The sequence below is a fragment of the Onychostoma macrolepis genome, chromosome 21 (genome assembly GCF_012432095.1).
Source record: "Onychostoma macrolepis isolate SWU-2019 chromosome 21, ASM1243209v1, whole genome shotgun sequence".
NCBI lineage: Eukaryota > Metazoa > Chordata > Actinopteri > Cypriniformes > Cyprinidae > Onychostoma > Onychostoma macrolepis.
This window is the reverse complement of record NC_081175.1, coordinates 20,291,602-20,310,224: the sequence shown is the minus strand read 5'-3', so window position 1 is coordinate 20,310,224 and position 18,623 is coordinate 20,291,602. Positions and strand designations below refer to the sequence as shown.

The following is an 18,623-nucleotide window of genomic DNA, read 5'->3' as shown; positions in this document are numbered from 1 at the left end:
ACGGAGGAGCGGAGTCCTGAGGCAGTGGCGGGTCGACGCCCGACCAAGGCGGAGCCGGAGGGACGAGGGAGCCCGGTGGAGCTGGAGGATCGACGGGTGACGGTGGAGGCGAGGGAGCTAGGAGCCGAGGTGGAGCCACTGGGTCAACGGGCCGAGGCAGAGTCCGGGCCGAGGAGGTTGGAGGCGGAGGTGAGGGATACTCCAGCCCCGGCGACGCTGGTACAACTCAAAATGTTCAAGCGTCCAACTACGCGCGAATAGCGTGATTTATTCGCGCAAGTCGCGTCTGGTGTGAACGCACAGTCACACAGCTTCTGTGCACGGCACCTTCTCAGCAAGCAGGGGCGCCAATTTGCAAATCCCCACACAGTTATATGAATAGAAAACGGCTTAGCGGCGCAGTTGATTTTTTATTTATTTTTTTATTTTTTTCAAGTGCTTGTGCCGCCCCCCACGTGTCATGAAAAAATGCCGCCCCGGGCGGCTGCCCGGTTCGCCCATGCCTAAAACCGCCACTGCTAATATATATATATATATATATGTGTGTGTGACCCTGGACCACAAAACCAGTCTTAAGAGTCAATTTTTCGAAATTGAGATTTATACATCATCTGAAAGCTGAATAAATAAGCTTTCCATCAATGTATGGTTTGTTAGAACAATATTTGGCCGAGATACAACTATTTGAAAATCCGGAATCTGAGGGTGAATATAAATCAAAATATTGAGAAAATCGCCTTTAAAGTTGTTCAAATGAATTCTTAGCAATGCATATTACTAATCAAAAACGACGTTTTGATATATTTACAGTAGTAAATTTACTAAATATCTTCATGGAATATGATCTTTACTTAATATCCTAATGATTTGTGGCATAAAAGAAAAATCTATAATTTTGACCCATACAGTGTATTTTGGCTATTGCTACAAATATACCCCAGCGACTTAAGACTGGTTTTGTGGTCCAGGGTCACATATATATATAATTTTTTGGTGAAAAAACTATTTGGGGAAAACATACAATAAAGAAAAGACATGAAAAGAACAAGCATATAATATATAATATAATGTAATACAACTGTATTTAATATAAATTATTTTATTTTTATTACAAATTATTTTGTATTTATTTGCATTATATATGTGTGTATGGGGGTTAATTTTATAATTACTATAAATAATTACAACAATTATATACTAATTTACATAGAGAGAGAGAGAGACATGCATGCAAATTAACTAAATAATCTAAATATTAAATTAAAGTTACTAATTATACTTTATTTAACATTTAGTTATATATAATAATACATAAATATAATTTCGTAAGTAATAAATATAATTTTTGAAATACATTATTTTCTTATTTTTAAGTTAACAGTAAGAAAGAAAATACATATGCTTATAATGTTGTGGGGAGAAATATATGCATGTCTTTTTTGTTTTGTGTTTTATAGGTAAAATAAATTTAGGATAGTAGACTTTTCTGGGGTTCCTGCAATTTTTTTCCCAATTAGTTCATTAGTGCAATTTTTTGTTTTTCTTATGCAATCCATTCTGTTTCCTTGAAATTTCCTGTTAGAACAGGTTTACATGCAGTAATTTCAGTCTATCCTAGCCAAAGTACGAAGACCCTAATATGAGGTCACATGAAAATGTAGGGAGCTATGGAAGGAGGTATGAATTTCTAGTTCAATTTTCCATCCATTTTCGCCATAATGTGCCCTTGGCAGGGTTTCAATAGACAGCTGGCATAAATTGGAGAATAATCAAGGCTGTTTTTTTTCTTCTTGTCGTCTGGATATTATACGGGCACTAGCAGCGGCAGCTAACCTGAAAGCCAGACAAAGTGCCTCTGGGAAGATTGGCCATCCCAGCAGCATGTAAACGCCCAAATGTTGAAGTTTAATTTTCAGTCACAATCCCCCTTCTTTGTCTCCATGTGATACAAGACTGATTAGACAGACAAGAGGGGAAAGGGATGAAAAGAGAGAAAATGACAAATAGAAATCAGGGGGAACAAGTTCAAAAGAACTCATTTCCTCTATTCCGTGGTAATTCTCACAGCGGGTCTGACCCCTGTAGATCAGTGGCCCAGACAGGACATTTACTGTATGGTGTTAATCGCACATCAAATCAATCCTCCACGCTCACAACTAGACGCTGAGAGTGACACACAGCCGGGTGGGTGTTTTAAAGGAACGAGTCCTCAAATTATGAAACAGAGCGGAATTTAGTTTATTCACTGAAGATCTATATATCCAACTCATCAGAGATATTTTAAAGAAGTTGTAATGTCCAATTCATGAATTAATCATTCCTTTGAGTCAATTTTTTTCAATGAACCAATTAGTCCATGAATCAACCGATATGGTTCTTGAATTCAACTCACTGACTCAATGATTCACAATGGTTGCCGGCACACTGGAGGACAAGATTATGAGTGACTTGTAGTACTTGTAGTGACTTGCATTGGATCTGTTTCACACACAAAGCTATCGTACAAGATCAGAAGACTTGGAATATAGCATACAAATAATACTGAACCACTTTTATGATGCTTTTTCATCCGTTTTGAAGCTTGAAAGTTTCGGTCTCCATTTCTTGCACAGCCCTGCATCTTAAAAAATATTTCTGATTATTTGCAAAAAAGGCCTAATATTACCTAATTGATGATGCTGAATTTCCATCACATATTTCCTTTTTTTTTTTTTTTACAAAATAAGAAAATATTTTTTTAATTACATATAATGTATCAGCTCATCAAAATGCACTTAATAACAAAATCAGTCAACTGACAAAAGTTTAAACGACAAAAAAGTACTAAAAATGTATTAACATATAGTCTACAAAGAAGTAGAAAAAAAGGGAAAATTAGGCATAAAATGTCCAAAGCAAAAAAGCTACAAAATGAACATACTTTGTAAAAAAAAAAAAAGTGACATGCTAGAGCAAAACACTATTTTTCAAATCACCACACCAAAACAAGTATTGGATTTCATTCCGCAAATATGGTGTATGCCGGTGTTATAGCTGAAAAAGAATTTCTCCTTTTGTTTTTCACACAAGAAAGTCAGTCATACAGGTTTTTGAATGGGTAAATAAATGATAATTAAAGATAATTAAAGATCCCCTCAGCCTATTCAGCGATATGGTTTTTAGTTACTCTCTCCACTCAAACAGGCACGCGCCATGAGGGATGAAAAGAAATCCAGCCCAGATGGATTATCGTCATTTGAGTCATTTGGACATGGGTGGGATTATCTGGCTAAACTACAGCATAATGATTTACAACCTCCGCCCTCATTGTGTGGAGGCATCTGGGCTAGATGCTCAAGCGCACAGATACCCATGACACCAAAATCACACAACAGCTCCTTCACACTCTCATTGGGTATCGCCCGGAGCGTATTGAGCAATTGTGAGAAATGTTCCCATTTCAGCCGGCACAGAAAGGATTAGGAGCGTCAAGGGGTTTGATCGACAGAAATGTGATGGGAGTAATGGAGGGTGGTGAGGAAAGAGATGCTTATCATAAAGCCTTTTCACTCTGCTCCCTATACTAATCAGCCTGGGAAATCAACCCCAGAAACAAACAACGTGAGTCTGGGGGGAAAAACATATTGTCTTCAAAGCAATCACTTCTAATCTATTTGGGTAATTAACGCGAGTGTTAACGAGCAGGCAGTGGCCCTAGAGAATGGTTAGGGTCTAATGTGGAGTGATAGAGTCATGATGAGAGGCCGTCTCTGTTTGTGACTGATGGTCAATGCGCTCTGAATTCATATGTTGACAGCTGGACCTCTGAACCTGCGTTCTTACAGGCAGATCAATCATTTATTCATCAGCGTCCACCGAGAGGCCATTCAACTGTCTAGACTAAACCGTCTGAAAAATAGAAAAAGAGTAATACTTTGTCCAAAGAAACTTTTTTTTTTTAAATTTTCAAAACCTTAAGGGGATAGTTCACCCAGAAATGAAAATTCTGTCAGCTTTTACTCACCCTCATGTCACTCAAAATTCATATGACTTTCTACTTTGGAATAAAAATGCGGTATTTTAAAGAATCTCAATATCCATACAAATTTATAATGACTAAAAAACTTTTACACTGTATTCCAAGTTTTCTGAAGCTTTCTCAGAGGAAAAGAAAAAAAAGAGTCATTATTCACTGACAATCTCTTACTTTACTGAACGGTTAACTCAAGAACCCTTGTGAATGGAGTCAGTGAGTTGAACTCCACTTCATGAATCATGAATGAATCATTCAGCCTGACTGATTCTGATTGAGCCTGCTCAAAAGAGTGATCCATGAATTGATTTGATTCTCAAGTTCAGCTAAATAATTCATTATGAACTGTTGCTTTACGGAGAAAAGGCATGGAAATTCCTTAAAAATTCACTTTTTTGTTACTAGACAGCATGGGGGTGACCTTAATAGTTTTGTGGTCCAGAAAAACATTTTAACATCCTCATTAATTCAGATAATTCAGTTAAAAAATATAAGTATATATATATATATATATATATATATATTCAGAATATAATCTTTCATTTTACATTAGCAAATGCAAGGAAAAACAAGAACAAAAAAAACATTTTGCAATGGGATAAGACAATTCTATTATTAACTTCCCAATTTTTCTATAAGTAAATTAATATTTAAGGATGTTTGGATATTTTCTGCAATAAAACTGTGGAAACAATTGCTTCTCTTAAGAATCTTGATGAAAACCTGTCAGCCTGTGCTGATCAAAGCTCGTAGTTTCATACTGTCTCTACTTTTTGCTCTCTTATCGATCCTTCTCTTGCCCAAGCCTATTTTAAAATATCTCTCCTCACACAAACCTGTATGATGGCGACGTGCAATAATTACTCAGAATCCATCATTGTCTTTGTCCCTTCCTGTCTGTCTGTCTTATTCCTTAAACCCCCTTTTCAATTGTCTTGGACAGGCTTTTTATCACTTCTCCTAAAACAAGCCATTACAGGCTTTATTACAGCGACCGGCCTCTCGGCTGGTGTACTGGTGCACCTCTGTCACTACAACTGAACCAGGGTGCAAAGCTCCTGGCATGAATTGTACAAGAACTGATAGAGTTCTCCCGGCTCAGTTATAAGAGTCATTTCACCCCAGCCAGCACTGGACGGCTCTGTGGAGGTCACACGGCGGGGTCTGCCAAAACTCATCAACACAGAAAAGGCAGGTTCAAGCAAAAATTAAGGTCACACAAAAATAATCCAAAAGCTAAGGGCGACAGAGCGAAGAATGTGAGCAAGCATAGATATCGGTTATAAAATGGCAAAATGTGTATGTACATTCAAATGTATTTGACTTCAACATTTAAAAAATACATAATGTTGTTGCTTCTCAAACAGTAAAAGTGCTAAGAACTGCAATATTTACAACTGTCAATAGGTCAAAAATGAGATTATAAATGCCAAGCTAAATGTTACAACAGACTTCTATCTGCATCTGTATCTCTAAGCACTCAGTATATGATTCACACAAATCACACACAATTATCTTCAAAGGCCAGCATGATAGTGTTGTGTAATATATCACACTTTCATTCGCTAAAATATTGAAATGTACCCAGAGTGATATTTAAAATAGTTATGTATATTATTTGTTCATACGTAAAGACATCATTGCTACATTTTGTCGAGAAATTTTAGGGGATGCCATGCTTCCTGTGTAGTCTTAAAGCAATTGCCGCTGGTTAAACTCTCGAATGACCCTGCTGAGCCAGAAAGCCAAATGTCTATTAAGCTGCATGTCTGTGAGGTCAGATGTCTTGAGCAATTTATTCCCGACCATCTGGATGTATGTGTTGAAGATGTTCACAAGTCATCTGAATGGGTTTATCAGCTCTAGGATGATGGGAATGTCTCTGCATTTAAAAGTTGGCTCAAAACAGTTTCTCAATTTGTAAGATTTCTTTCCTTTGTGGAACATAAAAGAAGTTAAGCTGCTGTTTTAATATGTAGAATTTACATTTATTTCAATGTATGCATTTGGTAGATGCTTTTATTCAAAGTGACTTGCATTGCTTTTAAAGTATACATTTTAACAGTTCACACATTCTCTGGGAATCAAACCCATGACCTTGGTGTCGCTAGCGCCATGCTCTACTGTTTAAGCTACACTAATGATTTTTTTATTTATTCATTAAAAGCATACATTCATTTTCTTGATGATAGACCAAAGTTTAAGTTATTATTCACTGAAAATCTTGCTTTCAAATCTCATTCAACTTCATGATTGAAGACCCACAAACTGCAGGGAGTCACCTTTTTGATGATTTCAAAAACACAAACTATGAAAAATAACCAGAAATATACATCAACAAGACAAAAGAATTGCTTTACAGTCCAATGGCTCTGCACCTGCATATAAAGGATAAAGATCACACTTTCAAATTACTTTCAATTCTGCCATGGCAATTTACCCCTAGTTCACACAGAAATTACCATTTAAACATCAGAGAAGCAACTTCCACTGAGATTTGTGGGTGTTATTATGATATTGCAGTGTGTTTTGAGGTTACACATTTCTGAGTTTTGTGCTGGTTAGGCCATGTTTATTAGCTTTAAGGCCATCTATATACTGATGTAGTTCCTAAATGTTGACAAAATGATATATACATACTTAAAATGCATCTCTTTTGGGAATCTGGACCAAAAATATTGATTTTGTTCATTATTAAGGCTGAAAAAATAAATAAAACAGCACTCATCAAGCTATTTCATCGGGTATTTAAATGTCAAGAAAATGTCTACCATCCTACAACTGATGACCCAGCTTAGCCATTCAGATGAGGGCTGAAACATATCTAGGTGATCTGGAATAAATTATTAGTCATGTTCCTTAGTCGAACTGCCATACTGATTGCAATGCAATATATTTCCCAGCACGGACAACGTCCACAGAGACCTGATTTACCCAGTCATGAAATAAATCTACCTACAACTAACAAACATGCCTAAACTTTGATGTTTTACCAATCAAAACACAGTAGGTAGTAGCAGGGGTTTATTTCACTCTATAGGTAGGGTGAGAGGGATGAGCATAAGCCTGTGTGATTGACAACACAGAGAATGTGAGATCACAGTGGGCTTCTGTAATGAGAAACAGAGAAGAACATGGTATGAAACCCAAGACAACTGTCTGTAAACAAAGCCTAATATTACACACACACACACACACACACACACACACACACATGACATAAACACACGCTTCAAGAAAAGACACAATGTCAATCTGTCGTCAAAACAGACTGGCATTTTGGAAAGTTTCGGTGATGGAAATTGGAACAGTCTGTGTTGACGGCTTTCTGACACTCATCTGCAATACTCTATACAACCGATAACATCACAACATATTATAAGATAAGAATGTAACCCAATATTATATAGTTCATAATTCTGAATTTTCTACTTATAAAATCAGAATATAAGCCAATTACTTTCTAGCCATACAATCAGAATATACTGTAAACTAATATTTCCTTGTTAAAACACAAGAAAAAAACAATATTGTCAAGCTATAAAATTAGTATATAAAATATTTTCTAAGAAATAAGAATATACACAATATTGGCTAGTAATAAAATCAGAATATTATTTAGAATATAACCCTACATTTTCTAGCTGTAAAATATGAAAATAACCCTATATTTCTAGCTATTACATCAGAATATAAATCAGAACATAACCCAATATTTCTATGCGTAATATCAGAGCACAAGTCAATATTTTCTAGCTGTAAATTCACAATATAACCCAACTATAAAGTCAAAATATAACCTCATATTTTCTATCAATAAAAATATAAATATAAATCAGAATATATTCCTATTTTCTAGTGAAAAAAAGAGAGTATAACCCACTATTTTATAGCTAAGAAATAAGAAGGCAATGTTTTTATAGCTGAAAAACACAACCCAACAATTTCTAGCTATAAAATCTGAATATAACCCAATATGTTTAGCTATTAAATCAGAATATATATTTTAAAATAAGAATTCTTGCTGTAAAATGTGAAAATATCTCTGTATTATCTAGCCATAAAGTCAGAATATAATTCAGAATATAACCCAATATTTTCTTGCTATAACTTTCAATATAAATCAGATTAATTTCTTATTTTCTAGCAAAAATATTTTCTAGTTATGAAGTCAAAATATGCATCAACATTCCAGCCACTAAGAAATTTAAGCCAAAATTGCCACGAAATGCCATTTTCAGCCTAGTTTGTTCACAAAATACCATTTCAGTTCAGAATTTTCAGCCCTGGCCAAGATCTGTCATTTTATTGCATCACTAATTCTGTCTCTTTCCATCAGCTCTTACTACCACTGAGGCATGGATTCAAGTATGCATGGATTTCAAATATATATCGAATGCATCTCTGACACATACAGTATAGCTGTCTGACAGGAATCACTCAGTCTCAGTCCCAAAAATGAATGTACCTCCATGAAAGATGCCTCTTGTTCCACTTATTCTGAGGAGCTAGCGCCCGCTTTCGTCTGCCTGCTGATATATCCGGCTCTGACACATCTGGCAGCGAGCAACGAGGGGTCTTCATTAAGCCCAAGGTTGCTTGGTCTGCAGGGAAACATACAAGCATGCATAAATACAGACCCAAACACATGGCAGAATGCAGATATTTTGATGATTTCTGGTCCTGTAGAGTGCAAAAGAAAATCTGCCAGCTGCAGTAAACCAGATGAACATGAGACCACAAACCAATCTGAATTACACTGGTTGTATCTACCAGACAAAAACCAAGGACAATGTGGACCAGAGTTTTATTATGAAAATAAAACGTACAAACCTAGCACTCCAGTTTCTTTCAGGCCTCCGAACCTCTGCATGGCTTTGATGGCCCTCGTCAAAGCCTCTTTAGTCTGTAGCTGTCCATTCACAGGATCAGCGGGAGGGAGATAGCCAAACTTGCTCAGCCAATCCTGTGGTAGAAAATAGGTGTTGTGAAGATCATTTTATCAAAATTAATAGGTGCTTTCACTAAAACTACCAGGCAGTTTACAGCAAAACGTTTTCTTCTAAGAAATACATTTTCATACATCCCTCATCAATTATGTATATTTATGGGGGCATGAAAATGCACTGGGTTTAATTGGCTAAAATATTAAACTTGAATTTTTTTTTTTTTTTAGTTTGTTTTCTTTTATCACACTAATCATAATTAAGTAAACTAATTAAGTACCTGCTCTGAGCAGATGTTGCAATTTATTCAGATGCACTAAAATCTAACATGAAAAACTGACAATTTATTAAGAAATATCCCAGGTGCTTCTTCAGTTTTACTGTAATTAAAAAGTTTCAAGCTTTTTCTCGGGGAAACTATTTTCATTGGTATTCATGTCATATTCAATTTCAATTTCCATCCTCTCAGTCATTTGTAAATCCCATTAACTACACTGTAAAAAGTGATAAGTTGACTTAACTTGAGGAAAATTGAGGAAACCCGTTGTCTTAAAATTATTAAGTAAATAATAATTTAAAAAAAAAGTTAAGTGAACTTGACGATTCACTTAACTTATTTTTTAAATGATCATTTACTTAAAAAAATTGAGGAAACCCATTGCCTTAAAATTTTTAAGTTAAGTCAACTTATCACTTTTTACAGTGTAGCAAAAAACAGTTCCTTAATGGCAACTGAGAAAAAGAAATGGTGAGAAAGGAGTATTTACAATAGATCTGATGAATTTTGATTAAGTTTGATTTATACTCATGTCAATCAATCACTGAGCAATGACTGAGCTTGACCAGAACATATTTCTAATGGTTTGGTATATCCTTAAAAAGAATAAAAATAAAATAAATAAAATAACAAATATATTAAATGTACATGTATTAAATATTTAAAACAACATTTAACTTAAATGCCTAAGAATTAGTAAAACCCATTAAAATCCACACTGATCAGTCACTAGTATATAGCTCCATGTGAAGGGTAGCTGATCAAACCTAATGAAATCAGCACCACAGACGTTAAAGGGAAAATCACCACCCATTCCAGCACGACTCTGCAGCTCATCTGCTTGACATTGATGACTATTGCGATCGTGCTGAATGACTATTAACAAGTATTGATTTGAGTTGGAAATTCAGAGCAATATTAAAGATTCAGACACACTCAAGCCTGTTTTTTTCTCCATTGTTGTGCGTTAAGCCAGACTATGTTGAATTTTAATGCTGTTTTGTCATTCAGATCAATAACTGGGATCATCTTCTCACAATTCAACCAATTCCATTAGTGAATTGTTTTGTGCTAGCACAGCACTCTCAGCAGAGCATGGAGACATCCCAGCTGCACGTCAGCCCAGGCCTGCGGGCAAACTGTTTGCGTATGGATTAAATTTCATATAGCTTTGTGCTAAAACACAACGCTACACACCGTAATACGGTTCATTAAAATGTATGATCTCTGAAAGCGTTCTCACTTGATTAATCATGCCACCTTCATCTTTTAGAAAAATACCATTACGGCTACATTAATTATAAGGGCAAAAGAGAATGATTAAAAACGTCAACACTGACTGACTCAAGGTATTATGATGAGGTGGGCTTTCCCTTTAAGTGCCAATAAAAGAACGAATACGTGCTGCGAGTGGACATACCAAGGTCTTTCAGACCAGGGGTGCACAAACAAACCTCTTCACTTCAGTATAACAAATGATGGCACTGAAAAGCGAAAGAACTAGAACATCAGCTACCAGAGCTAAAAAACATCATAAATTCTGCATTCATACTTTGAATCAGAATAACTGAAGAGTTGAAAAGTTCACTTCTTGAAGCTAAACTCTGTCATGCTCTGCACTCAAGCCAGACTTAATCGTAACAAGGCTAGAGAGTAGTTAAGATTTAAGGTGCTTCAATCATTTTGAAGTACGCAGTGTGCTTATGGAGTGCTACACTCACTGGACGACTCATAAAAGTAGTGTCTAAGGAACACACGGATGAGTGGGTCAACAACACGGAGATGACTTACATAAATAGTTCAAGTAAAAACAGAGAAAAAAGATTCAATTTCCTTACCAGCATTTTGTTCCAAACTATTTGACTTCCTTTCCTTGATGGAACACAAAAGATGTTTTGAAAAATGTTTGTACCGCTCTGCACAGAGCCATGTTTTACAAAAATAAAATAAAATCTTTTTATTAGATAAGAACGTAGTCTAGTATTATCTAGCTATAAAACCAGAATAAAACACAATATTTTTAGCCATAAAATCAGAATATAAGCCAATGTTTTTGGCTAAAAAACAACAACACCAAAACACAACATAAGCCAGTATTTTCAAGCTATAAAGTATGAATATAACCAAATATTGCCTAGCTATAAAATCAGAAAACAACCCGATATTTTCTAGGTATAAAATCAGCATATAGCCCAACGTCTTTAGCTACGAATTTATATTAAGTACTTTTTTCACACACAAAAAACCCACATACACAAAATAAATCAATATTTAGTAGCTAAAAACACAAACCAATATTTTCTAGTTACAAAATCACAATATAACCCAAACTTTTTAGCTATGAAATCAGAATACAAGTCAATATTTTGTCATTATAATATCACAACATAGGCCAGTATTTTCTAACTATAAAATCTGAATACAAACCAATATTGTCTATTAATAAAATCAGAATATAACACAGAACAATTGTAGGCTGTAAAATCACAATGTAAACCCCAATATTTTCTAACTATAAAAAAACAACAACAACAAAAAACAATATAAATCTGAATATATTCTTGTTTTTAAGAAACAAATAAGAATATAACCCAATGATTTCGAGCTATGAAATAAAACTATAACTCAAAATTTGTGTTCTTGTGCACATTATTCTAAAGTTAAGTTAAGTTAAACAAAATAAAATAAAGAACACAATTACATTCAATATAAGGTTTCCCAAAAACCTAATTTTCACGAACAGGAATTGATGGCCAATCCCGATCCTGCTATCCAATTTTACACATTAAAAGAAATTTGGACATGTAACCATATTTTACAGAATGTCATTTTGTAAATGTGATTTTCTAATAAATCACAAAAGAAAACAAAAACATCATCCACAGCTTAAAAGTACTGTACAAGACTGTATTAACAACTGCATTAAAAACTGTTGTTACGTGGGTAGATAAATCGTGTCCCTCTTCAGCTATGTGGCGCTATGCTACACTGACTGCTGCCTACTCTGTTTCCCTCCTCGCTACCAGCTGATATAATTTGTGTGTTGACACACTGTCCAGCTGTGTAAAAAGTGTGGAGAAGAGGCTTACTCTTTTTGTGTGAGCTCTATTCCCGCTGGCTAAAATATCGATGCATGACGAGCCACTGTGCATACTCAGTATCTCATATCACACATATACTTATATATACACACAGATTACTAACAGTCACACGCTGTTATCAGCACCACAGATATCCAAAAACTCAAAGTACAAGTGCCCACTGATCCAGAGAAAAGGACAACTTGCTGTGTGATCATTAAGTGGGTCTCCTAATATTACTATTTTGTGAAAGTACACACCAACATTGTTATTATAATTGATTTCACGTTTTGTGTATAGGGTTTTTCCACGATACATACCGTTTCAAAGCGTCTTTACATGAGATGCACATTTCAACATTACAATTAAGAGTAATTTGTTATCAGAGGTGCCTAGAAATGTACAGTTCTTGGAAAATAAAAATCAAGCCGTTGAGTAAATGACATGTATTCAAATGGAAACGATAAACATGATTAAGGCATGTTGTGATCATAATGATTACAGTGTAAGGGAAATTTGGCAGTTTTGTATATTTAATGTAATCATATGGTAAAATAATCATTATATACTGTACACACACGCACACACACACATATATATATATATATATATATATATATATATATATATACATACTTTATATCTCTCATGTCATATGTGCCAATAATAAGAATACTTTACAACTTTTTTTTGCAAGTTTATCTTTGCATTTATTAGCTTTGCCATCATCTAAAACTCACTTGAAGTCAATATTAAAAACATTAACAATTTAATTAAATTTCAGTTGAATTTCAAATTAAATATTCATTTTTAATCACATAATGCTGTGATGCCTCAATTCAATTTAAAATATTTGATTTTAGAGTTTTATTTTTAAACAAAATGTAATATTTTTATATTTAACTTTATCAATCAGAATGCTAATTTCAGTGCAAACCTTTCAAACAATATTAAATTAATTAAAGTTTACATTAAGAATGTATTGATTATAATAATGTATTTAATACAAGACAGAGTGTACCAAGTGATTTAATTGTAATATTTATTAAACTGCAATATTTCTAAAGAAATATTAATGTACTGATTCTCAATAAAGAGAACACTTCAATACAGTAATATCATTGCTTTAATATTTATTAATATAGCTGAACAGTTATAATACTTGTTCCTTAAGCTGTCAGGAAAAATGTGTGTTTAAAGCAAATGTCTAAGTGAATCCTATCATTATCTAAATGGGCTAAATCCTTTTTACTCACAATATCCTCAAGACAATAACAGACATCTTAATGGCTTTAATATCTTAAGCTACATACCTTAATGAAATAATGTTCATTGGATTTCAAGCTTTCAATTCAGTTTTTATATCACAGTGTTACAATTACCTACAACCTCGCAGCTTCAACCAACAACCTACAGATTATATAATTGACTAAAAATGTATTAAAAAAAAAAAAAAAAAAGTAAAATATTTTGATTTGTTTTCGGAATATAATCTTAATTCAGTTTGCATTTGCAATTTTTCCTTTTCCTCATTTGCATTTACAATTAACATAAATATGTAACAAAATGTATGTGTGTATGTGGCCTTTACTGGATAGATGATAGGAGTGAAAGGAGGCAGAAGGTGTCAGAAAATGACGAGTCTAGCACATATGCTATCTGCCATGCCACTCTCGCATTTACAGAGGATTGTCATCTCACAACCTTTAATGGTCAGGATTGACCTAAAAAGATGTCACAGACTCTTTACTGAGGCACATTTTCCAAAAGATCAACTCAGTCAGGTTTGCTGACTTGGATCAAATGCATCATTGTGCTCTGAGGGGCCTGAAAAGACGAACCGACCCTGGCAGTCCGGAGGTGATGATGAGTGAGTGTGCTCAGCAGTGAAGGTCAGTGTTCAGCGGTGCTAAGAATCTTCAAGTATGTTATCAGTCTTACTATGAACCAGTGGAAAGCTAGTGAGAAAAGTGAATGCTTTAGCATAGGGAGGTGAGAATGGTCAAAACAATATTAAACCTTCATAGAACGGCAAATCAATAAACAATGCTGTATAAGCCTGAAAATAAACTTCAGCGCAGCTGTTTGCCCTCTGAAGAGTGTGTATGTGCCAAGTGAGTCCCAGCTCTGTGTGTGTATCAAAGCCATTTCCAGTCTTTTGGTTGCACAGAGGATGTTTACTACACACATTTATCACCCTGACCGAACCACGCCAAACACGAAGAATTCTCCCCAGTGTCCTGCAGTCAGTCGATTCTGGCTCTGTGTTCCTCCTCACCTCCTGTGAGGTGTCACGGATCATTATGCCACACCGAGAAAGGTTAACATACTCATGTGCCGCAGAGAGGCTAATTGTCCGGGACGTCAGTCAATGGTAATATGAATGAAAGGTCTTCTCACAAGGAGAGATTTCATTGAGTGGTTAAAAGCTTGGAACAGGTAGAGCATGTTTTGGTGTTCTTTTTTTCCTAGGGTTGTCAAAGTAAACATCGTAAAAAAAAAAAAAAGTAAAAAAAAAAATTGTGCATTAGAATTGATTTTTTTAGAATGATTTCTGAAGGATCATGTGACACTGAAGACTTGAGTAATGATGCTGAAAATTCATGTTTTGCAACACAGGAATAAATGACATTTTAAAATAACAGAAAACAGTTATTTTGAATTGTAATAATATTTCACAATATTACTGTATTTTGAAAAACATAAATAAGAGACTTTATAAAAAAAACATTGAAAATTCGTAATGCTTCCATTTGACAAGTACTGTATGTAAAACAAAGATTACTGTAGTAGGCCTATGTCTTACATGGAAATACTCTTCAGTCTTTCAAATTTAATTCAATGTTTTACTGTTTCTTTGTAATTATTTTTGAAATTTACTAACACTTCAGAGTTTAAATTGTTTCTAGATCATTTTTAAGTGCAGATATGTTTAAGGCTTTTAACCAATTTATGTAACAGTGTTAACACATTTATTAAATAAACATAATGGATATAAAATTATATTTTATGTAGATGATTGGACCTGACTGGAGCCATAACAAAAGTGTTTATTAGTAAATGGAGAAAGAAAAAAACCTCTTTATAGGTATTTTAGACGTTTGACAAAAGTAAAAAAAAAAAAAATTCACCTGGATAATACTAAAAAAAGAGCACTGTTGCATAAATTCATGTTATGAGCGTCATCTACACAACTTGCTGAAACTAATCATTATTCAATATTCACAAAGTCATGTTGCTCAAAAAACTGACCTTTGAGGCATTTCTGGGGATTTTTTTTTTCTTTGACAGCTTTCAGAAAAGCATTAGGATAAGTGACAAAAAAAAAAATCTGACTTCTGGAGTAAAAAAACCCACGAAGCCAAAAGGATGCTGTCTTTCTCTTTCCTCCACGGTCTTTAAAGCCTGCTGCTCCGTTTTCCCCAGACTGCTCTAGCATTTATCTGTAGAGCAGTCAGTCATTGTCCGCCATCCGTCTGCCTCCCAAAATCTGTCTGCGTTGCTGGATCATTCTGAAAGATGCAGGAAAGGCAGCAGCGTGTCCATTTCTTATGCTTCTTTTCAGAAAAAAAATGCCACCGTTTTTTTTCTTTTTTTCTTACAAGAAGCAGAAGAAACAGACAAGCTACAGGCTTGATTTTGGCTATTTTTGGTCTAAGGGTATGCAAACAGCATCATCTGTAAACATACTGAGTGTTCTGTTGCTCAGCGGAGCAGACCAGTGTTACAGCTGCACAGAAAAATAAACATTATTTTATATATTTTAGCTTAGTTATGAGTTTGTACGAAATGTGATGAAACTGGGTGTAATGAAATATTTCAAAGCAAATAAAAAATTAATTAAATAAATATATAATCTATGTATTATTGTATTTTATTAACTAAAGTAAAAAGTCTCTAAGGATATTAATCTTGTTAACTTAAATTAACTTTATAATGTATATTTTAAATATATTCATACTATATTAGTGTTTATATTAATATCACATAATATTATATTTTATATATGAATAAAAATAATACAGCTCTAGAGTAATTCATCATATTAATATTATTTTGCATAACATATTGCATTATCACAACCAACATTTAAATGTAGAAACATAATAATTATATCATAATAGCTGCGATTTTTTTCATTCAGTGTATAAATAATATAAAACTATATTTATTTATTTATTTTTAAAATTTATTAGTTAGGACACCACTCACGTCTCACACCAGAGCACAGCAAAGAACATGAGTTCAAAGGGAATAACCAATCTTCTTACTGGGGCTCTGTGGATCAAACCTCCTAAATGTCACAGGACACAGGTCAAGGGCTGATCTAGTGCTGGACAGGTGGAACTGCCATGGGACATAACCTCTGAAGTTACACCAAGTTTGCAGCGGAATAGAAGCAGAGGGCAGAGCAAACACAAAGGAGTCATGCTGTAATCCCTATATCTCTATGCTGTTCTTCTTCTCACTACAGTCCCAAACTCATGTGCTGCCAAATCTCATGTGTGCAGTGTATAAGTAACTTCATTTGGATGCTAAAACTGTCTCTAATTCCTTCATAAACCTAATCCCAGTTGCACTAATCCATATTGTCAGAAAACATGCAACTGTGCATGATACACTGAAAACAACAAAACAGAGAAAAATGGTTCATTTTCTCCCACCGTTTCATTCATCTCATTCATATCTGTGCGTAAAACCTGTGTGCGAACATTTCACGCAGAAATAGGCCTATTACATCCTTCGACACACTTTTGAAAAGCCTGCAAATGATTTCAGTAGTTCGACATTAGCAAGTTGCTAAGCTAGCCACATAGTACTTTAGCAAGCATGAAATTACCTTGGACAAACCTTGGACAAAAATGTTTTGTTGTTGCTCATCACTATTGAGTGAAATGTTCGTTTTGCCATCTTGGATTAATTTTTTTCAGAGTGGCTATTTACACTGTTTCCTTGTTGGCAGAGGCTATGTAGGCTACACTATTGTAAATTAAAATTTGTAATCAATCTGTTATTATTGCATACTGTTTTATAATGTATTACAATACTGAGGTGTAAATAATTGCCACTTTTTGCAATAAGTATAAATAGCAGAAAATCCTGCAATTTTAACATACTGTAAATAGAATCTATTGCTATTTGCACTTACTCATATAATGATTTCTTAGAATTTGGTTAAAATGAGGTGACACCCAAGGACACCCAAGTAGTGGATCAGCCCAGCTCTTTTCTCCAGGTTGTGTGGAAACAGCCTTATAAAAGACATAGAGCATGAGCTCCCTCATCTATAATAATCCAAATTCATCAACATGAGAACAAAGCTAATGTCAAATAATGTGCATAAGCACCTGTTTACAGGATTTTGCATGAGAACATAAGTGAGAACACTTGTGCGCAATTATTAGTGAATGAGACCCATTGACGTTTGCTTTTTCACAGCTGTATACTTTGTGCAGACATTTTATTTAAATCAGCACGCTCTAATAAACAGCAGCATTCGTTATGCCTGCACCCAACTCAGATAGAGAGATAAAATAGAGCGAGAGAGAGATGTAAAATATTCCTGTTTGTTAATGTTGTATTGAATGTTTATTTTATTAGTAGTGCATGAGAAGCAAGCATCAGTATTACTATATTTTCTGGTGAATACTTTGGCTCACAACTTGATCTGACTTAAGATGCTTGTCTGGCAAACAAAAAACAGGCCAAAAATTTTTAAAACACCACACACACCATATTCTAGGCATCATAATATCAGAGATTTTTGACTCAGGCTAGTAAGCAATTTAGTAATACTCTAGCAACGTCTTAGTAACAGCATAATGTTTGTCTGGCAGACAAAAAAACAGGCATAACAATCCACACTACATATGCTGTATTTTAGTAATCATATTGTCATAGAGATTGCTGACTTAAAGTAAGCAATCTAGTAATAGCCTAAGCAACACCTTAGTAACCACCAACACAGCCCTAGCAACAGCACAATATTTGTCTGGAGGACGAAAACAGGAAAACAATTCACACCATATACACTATATCCCAGGAATCATTACATTACAGAGTTTTTTGACTTGGGCTAGTAAGCAATTTAATAATGCCCTAACAACGCCCTAGTAACACTCTAGTAACCACTCAGACTGCCCTAGCAACAGCACAATGTTTTACTTGCAGATAGCAAAAAAAGCAAAAAGAAAAACAAAGGGAATAAATTTCACACCTTACATACTATATTCAAGGGATTTTTTTACTTGCACTAGAAGGAAGGATGTCTTAGCAATGCCCTAGTAACCACCCTAGCAACAACACAA

The 18,623-nt window shown here is 34.6% G+C and overlaps 1 protein-coding gene across 3 annotated transcripts in view; it reads right to left on the bottom strand.

Moving 5' to 3' along the window:
• The window catches only part of mmp17a (matrix metallopeptidase 17a), a 74,499-nt gene that overhangs the window by 25,172 nt on the left and 30,704 nt on the right, over window positions 1-18,623 (bottom strand). For 2 of the 3 annotated variants that reach the window (XM_058758895.1, XM_058758897.1), the window contains exons 2-3: window positions 8,846-8,978; window positions 8,481-8,616 (exon numbers count right to left, since the gene is read on the bottom strand). In XM_058758895.1, coding sequence (XP_058614878.1) covers window positions 8,481-8,616; window positions 8,846-8,978 — 269 coding nt within the window. Of the gene's footprint in view, window positions 1-8,480; window positions 8,617-8,845; window positions 8,979-11,073; window positions 11,104-18,623 lie in introns of those variants that run through there. The other variant, XM_058758896.1, reaches the window with a different exon arrangement.